The sequence below is a fragment of the Salvelinus sp. IW2-2015 genome, linkage group LG11 (assembly GCF_002910315.2).
Source record: "Salvelinus sp. IW2-2015 linkage group LG11, ASM291031v2, whole genome shotgun sequence".
Taxonomy (NCBI): Eukaryota; Metazoa; Chordata; class Actinopteri; order Salmoniformes; family Salmonidae; genus Salvelinus; species Salvelinus sp. IW2-2015.
The window spans coordinates 13060233-13067146 of NC_036851.1; the positions used below are offsets into that span (position 1 = coordinate 13060233).

The window sequence follows — 6914 nt, forward strand, 5'->3', positions numbered from 1 at the left end:
AAATATGCGGGCTGCCTCTCGTACTCTGATGCTTGTGCCTCCTAATAGCATTGGCTCAGTTTTCGCTTCCTCCAGCTCAGCTTTGGGGGGCGATACTCCCAGCCTTGCCCAGGGTCTTCTCCGTTCAAGATCTCTCCATGTCCATGAATCCTGGATTTCTGCGGTTGCTGTCGCTGCCATTTTCCCGCTGCTTGGTTATGGTAATTTGGTGGTGTTTGTAACGCATTCTACGTCGTCCTCCTCGACGAGGAGAGGAGAGAGGGATGGAAGACCAATTTGCAGCGAGTATGATGACATGATTATCTTTATTAACAAGACGAAACTAAACACACGAAGACACTTGATAATTTTTACAAACAACAAAACGACGTAGACAGACCTGAACGAGAGAACTTACATAAAACATGAAGAACGCACGAACAGGAACAGACTACATATACTAACGACAACGAAACAGTCCCRTGTGGTGCGAACATACACTGACACGGAAGACAACCACCCACGACAAACAATGTGAAACAACCTCCCTATGTATGTCTCTCAATCAGAGGAAAACGAAAACACCTGCCTCTGATTGAGAGCCATACAAGGTCAATTAAACCTGACACTTAACATAGAACAAACAACAGACTGCCCACCCAGCTCACGTCCTGACCCACTAAACACAACAATACAAAAGGAAAACAAGGTCAGGAACGTGACAAATTGGCAGAGGGAAAAGAAGGAAGCCTGTACAGAATATAAATTCTCCAAATCATGCATCCTAAATCTACATGAAAATCTACAGCAAGACCTGAAAATGGTTGTCTAGCAATGATCAACAACCAATTTGACAGAGGTTGAAGAATTTTGAAAAGAATAATGGGCAAATATTGTACCATCCAGGTCTGGGAAGCTCTTAGAGACTTACCCAGAAAGACTCACAGCTGTAATCACTTCCAAAGGTGATTCTACAAATTATTGACTCAGGGGTGTGAATATATATTTCTGTATTTCATTTTCAATACATTTGCAAACATTTCTCAAATATTTTTTTCACTTTGTCATTCTGGGATATTGTGTGAATTGAATTCAGGCTGTAACACAACAAAATGTACAATAAGTCAAGGGGTATGAATACTTTCTGAAGGCACTGTAAGCTTTTCTCATTGTATGGGCGTTGTGCTGCACAGTAGGCTATATATTAGTATACTGCTAAATGTATTTAGGTTGTCTGCCAGTTCCTATTAATAGGCTGAGGAAAGTAGCTTTTGAGGTCAATTATTTCCAAACCCCTCTTTCCTCCGATGTAGCAGATGTGTGCTTGTTGCTCAGGTTGACAGGAAATGCACTATGATGGTTTGGTAATGAAAAAACAAGCTCACTTAGCAATTCTTTGTGTCACTATTCCATAACATTGTCCAAGATGTAGTTCCATAGAATAGGTACTGTTGGGAACCTGTGATTCATTGCAGCTGAATCATATTCAATCTTCTTCCATGTTTGATATGTAGTATCTTCCTAAGAGTTTGTCTGGACCAGGTTTTATGGTGAACATTTGACATTGTCACAGATGATGGAATAGGGATCACTGGCTTTCCATCTATACCTGGTATTGAAATGTGTACAACTGAGCAAGAGGACAAGTACATTAGAGTGTCTAGTTTGAGAAACAGACGCTCACAAGTCCTCAACTGGCAGCTTCATTAAATAGTACCCGCAAAACACCAGTCTCAACGTCAACAGTGATGAGGCTACTCCGGGATGCTGGCCTTCTAGGCAGAGTTGCAAAGAAAAAGACATATTTCAGACTGGCCAATAAAAAGAAAAGATTAAGATGAGCAAAAGAACACAGACACTGGACAGAGGAACTCTGCCTAGAAGGCCAGCATCCCGGAGTCGCCTCTTCACTGTTGACGTTGAGACTGGTGTTTTGCGGGTACTATTTAATGAACCTGCCAGTTGAGGACTTGTGAGGCACCTGTTTCTCAAACTAGACAAACTAATGTACTTGTCCTCTTGCTCAGTTGTGCACCGGGGCCTCCCACTCCTCTTTCTATTCTGGTTAGAGCCAGTTTGAGCTGTTCTGTGAAGAGAGTAGTACACAGCGTTGTATGAGATCTTCAGTTTCTTGGCAATTTCTCTCATGGAATAGCCTTCATTTCTCAGAACAAGAATAGACTGACGAGTTTCAGAAGAAAGTTTTTTGTTTCTGGCCTTTTGAGCCTGTAATCGAACCCACAAATGCTGATGCTACAGATAATGAATCTAAAGAAGGACAGTTTTATTGCTTCTTTAATCAGGACAACAGTTTTCAGCTGTGCTAACATAATTGCAAAAGGGTTTTCTAATGATCAATTAGCCTTTTAAAATGATCAACTTGGATTAGCTAACTTAACGTGCCATTGGAGTGATGGTTGCTGTTAATGGGCCTCTGTACGTTTATGTAGATATTCCATTAAAAATCAGCCGGTTCCAGCTACAATAGTCATTTACAATATTGACAATGTCTACAATGTCTTTCTGATCAATTTGATGTTATTTTAATGGACCAAAAATGTGCTTTTCTTTCAAAAACAAGGACATTTCTAAGTGACCCCAAACTTTTAAACAGTTAGTGTTTTTTTTTTTTTTATATGCACTCTATATGTCCTTACTTACCCCCAATGTGTCAACAGCTGTATTTTCCATTACATTTAGGCATCATACAGTCATCAAAAGGCACACAGTATAATTAATAAAATAATGAATCAACCGTTGCCTAATGGCTGAAATCATATGCATATGTTGTCTCGTGAGTGGATTTCATTTACATTGCTTTCACAGTTTTTTATTTTATTTTTTACTTCAAGTCTTCTAAAAACTGTGAAAGAACATGAATAGTGCAACTTTTGTAATACTGTAATCATGTATTGATGTTGAATGCTTGTAATATTTGGCTAAAAATGTCTTATTTTACTTATTTGTTTAATTACTTTCCCCTCAGATCAAAGATTCTCGTATTCAGGGGAGAACATTCCATTCACAAGCAATTGGATGAGAGTCTTATTTGCCCTTGGCAACGGAAGATGATGTTACTATGGAAACACCTTGTGCTGCTATCAATCATTGGTTGCCTTGCAGGTAAGATGTTTTACTACACATTTTATTCAGGAAGAGGTATTTACTATTATAAATCTACAAGCTCCAATATGATTTTTCATTTGAAGGATGATTTATGTTTACATTAACATTGTGCAAGTAACAATGTTACTAGGCCTAATTGCTCTCTTTGTTACAAACGAGAAACTGCTCAGCAAACCAAAATTGGTTCTGTGAAAGTTCCCAGAACATTTGTTAGGTCGGAGCAAAAGTTCTCACAACACAACAACTGTCCAGTTGTGGTGATGATTGTAGAATGTTTGTATAAAAATCAAATCAAATTGCATTTGTCACACGCCGAATACAACAGGTATTCATTCGGTAGACAGGTAGACCTTACCGTGAAATGCTTGCTCACAAGACCTTAACCAACAATGCAGTTCAAGAAATAGAGTTAAGAAAGTATTTGGTAAATAAACTAAAGTAAAAAATAGTAACACAATAAAATAACAAGAACAAGGCTATATACAGGGGGTACTAGTACCAAGTGCTGTCTGTCTCTCCGACATTTGCAACATTGTTTCAATATTCAAATTCAATCTCCTGCTGTCCCATAGTTAGATGTAGAACAAAAAGACTGGCAACCGAACCGAAAGAACAAATGACCAGCCAGCTTGGGTTGCAACCCTAGATTTGTGTCGGTACTATATCTTGTGGAAGTATGAAATAGTATGAATAAATATGTTAGTAACCCATTGTATAAAAGTGATAATATTTTAGGGTGCAAAACATTCACCTGATAATACAAAAACGTTCCCAGAACACATTTCGTATGTTCTTTAACTGCTCCCAGAATGTTTCATTAGGTTGTGGTAACATTGTGGGGAGATAACAACAGATTTGTTTCCAAAACACTAAAACTGTCTGGTTGTGCTGACATTCAGATAATGTTTGTATCAGGGTGCAGAAAACATTCCTTTGATGTTGCAAGAATGTTGACAGTACAGCCTTCCTGAGTTCTTTAAAGGTTCCCAGAACATGTAATTAGGTTGTGGGGAAAGTGTGGGTACATTACAAGAGAGAGGTTTCCAAAACACAAAATATGCTCAGTTGTGATGACACTCATACAATGTTTACGTTAGGTTGTACAGGAAAATGTTGTAAGAATTCAATAAGACCGTTTTTATGATGTTCATAACATGATTGTTTTAGGTTTAGCTTAATATTCCGGGGCCTCCCGAGTGGCACAGCGGTCTAAGACACTGCTACGCAGTGCTAGCTACGTCACTGCTTATCCTGGTTTGATCCCAGGCTGTGTCACAGCCAGCTACGACTGGTAGACCCTTGAGGCTGCGCACAATTGGCCCAGCATCTTCCGGGTTAAGGGAGGGTTTGGCCAGCCGGGTTGTCCATGTCCCTTCGCTCTCTAGCGTCTCCTGTGGCAGGCCGTGCGCAATGCACGCTGACACGGTCGCCAGGTGTACGTTGTTTTTTCCTACACATTGGTGCGGTTGGCTTCCGGGTTAAGAGAGCATTGTGTCAAGAAGTACTGCAGCTTGGCGGGGTTGTGTTTCGGAGGACGCATGGCTTTCGACCTTCACCTCTTCCAAGTCCGTACGGGAGATGCAGCTATCGGACGAGACTGTAACTACCAATTGGATATCACGAAATTAGCGAGGGGACGTAATATTCCATTGATATTCACGCAATATACACAGAATATTACAAGAACACTTAGAAAATGTTATGTTTAAGTTTGACCTAATATTACCACAACATTCTCAGTATGCAAATTAAAGCATAAGAAAGCAGATTGGAATACATCCCCATTATGTTTCTCTACAGTTTTAATGGTAATTTGCATTTGAAGATTATATTGTAGAGACACATGGCATTTTAATTTCATTCATAGGACGTTTGAACAGCATTTAATCATCCAAACACAACCATATTTTTTACACTTTATATGTTGACAATATATAGCCATGGCAGTATGGTCACACAGGAGTTCCATGCTTCCTTTTCAGCTTCTTAGGCATAACTAACCCAGTGGAATACTGGTAACTGGGTTATTAACCATCATACTCTTTATATGCTGCGTACCCCTAGGCCCACTTATAGACTATGAGTACTGATCTAGGATCACTTTTGCTTTTCAGATCATGAAAACTAAGAAAGGAGGACCATATCAAGAACTTCAAAATAGGAATTATATCGGGTGCGTTTTTAAAAAGTTGAACAGTCCAAACACACAATGTTTTGTTTTTTACAGTTAGTCTAAATTCTGCATGTCTTTCTAGATTTATAAATCTGGAGGAAATAAAGACATCCTCTCTTTTATTAGAGTATACCTGAGCCTTAATTTCACATTTTCTTTTAAAATGAACATGGTTAAAGAGTGTTTGGGATTGAACCTGCAATGTTCAGATCTGCAGCCAAATCATTAACCCACTGCACCACCAGGTGATAACTGCAGCCTTTAGGTTTTTTTCTGTCAAATATGGTCAATCAGGACACAGAACACAATTTGAGTTAGTAAAATGTTTTTGTAACATATGTATATATATTTTTACCTTTATTTAACATCAGGTGAATATTTTTTGCACCCTAAAAGAAACATTGTGGAATCATGGACAGTTTTTAGTTTTATGGGAGCATATATTTTGTGATGTCCCCACAACGATCTCACCAAACTGCTCCCACAAACTAATGAAGCATTCTGGGAACCATTAAAGAACAGATTAAATGTGTTTTAGGAACGTTCTTGCAACATCAGACAAATGTTTTATATATGTTATGAGAACATTTGCTGTGAGCTAACGAATGTTCCGGGAACTTTCACAGAACCATTTTTGGTTTGCTGGGAAAACATTACTGGTACATTGTGTTTTTACATTACCTGGAAACCTAATGAGAACTTTGGTGTAATGCTCTGTGGTTGTTGTTACAGATGTTTTGCACAACAGTTTAATGAATGCTACGAGAACATTCCAAGGATATTTAATTAAAAAATATATATATTAATTCAAATATTTGGTTATGAAAAACATTCTCTGAATGTTTTTGGGATGTTGTCATCCTAGTGTTAGATACAACCCTAACTATAACTTAATGAGTTAGGGTTGTATCTAACTATTAGCTAATGTTCTGGGAATGTCCCCAGTTTGCTGGGTGGTATACATTTTAGGCAACAGTACTGCAATACCTCTCAATAGAGCACTAGTTTGAAGTGGACAGTATTACACAGTTGTCTCTTTTGTCTCATATGGAAATGTAGGAAATCTAATGCTTACAGTGTTCCCTACATCATTTTGAAGTGCTTTGGATATTCTCTAGATCCTGCTTGACGTTATGAACTGAAAGGAACCATACTGTGCACTGACTACACAATTCTACAGAATCTGTATTGCATTACATTGCATTAGCCTAGATCTAATCTTCTCTTTTGCTGTTGATAAGAAACTGATAGACACCCACACAGTATTTGCAAGCAACCATATTATATTTCATAGTGACAAGGTTAAATTGATTAAAATGCAGTTTTTCATATACAGTAGGCTACTGTTGCCCTTCAGCCATCCCTTGAGCAGCCTACTGCATTTGCACCTCCAGGGACATCTGCGATTCCATTCCTATTCCTGTGTATGACATGTCAGAGATCATTATCAGGATCCTTGGGATGGAACTGCGCCTGCATTTTAGAACAAACCTCTTGCTACACTGGCTCGTTATGCCCTTGTGGCCACCTGGGATTGGGACAGAAATCCATTCTCTCTCTCTCTCTCTCTCTCTCTCTCTCTCTCTCTCTCTCTCTCTCTCTCTCTCTCTCTCTCTCTCTCTCTCTCTCTCTCTCT

At 38.9% G+C, this 6914-nt stretch overlaps 1 protein-coding gene across 1 annotated transcript in view; it reads left to right on the forward strand.

The window, feature by feature from the left end:
* LOC111969843 (contactin-3-like) overlaps window positions 1-6914 on the forward strand; it is a 68055-nt gene that overhangs the window by 13315 nt on the left and 47826 nt on the right. Inside the window, exon 2 of the mRNA XM_023996162.1 lies at window positions 2966-3102. Coding sequence (XP_023851930.1) covers window positions 3048-3102 — 55 coding nt within the window. The 5' untranslated portion in view covers window positions 2966-3047. The remainder of the gene's footprint in view (window positions 1-2965; window positions 3103-6914) is intronic.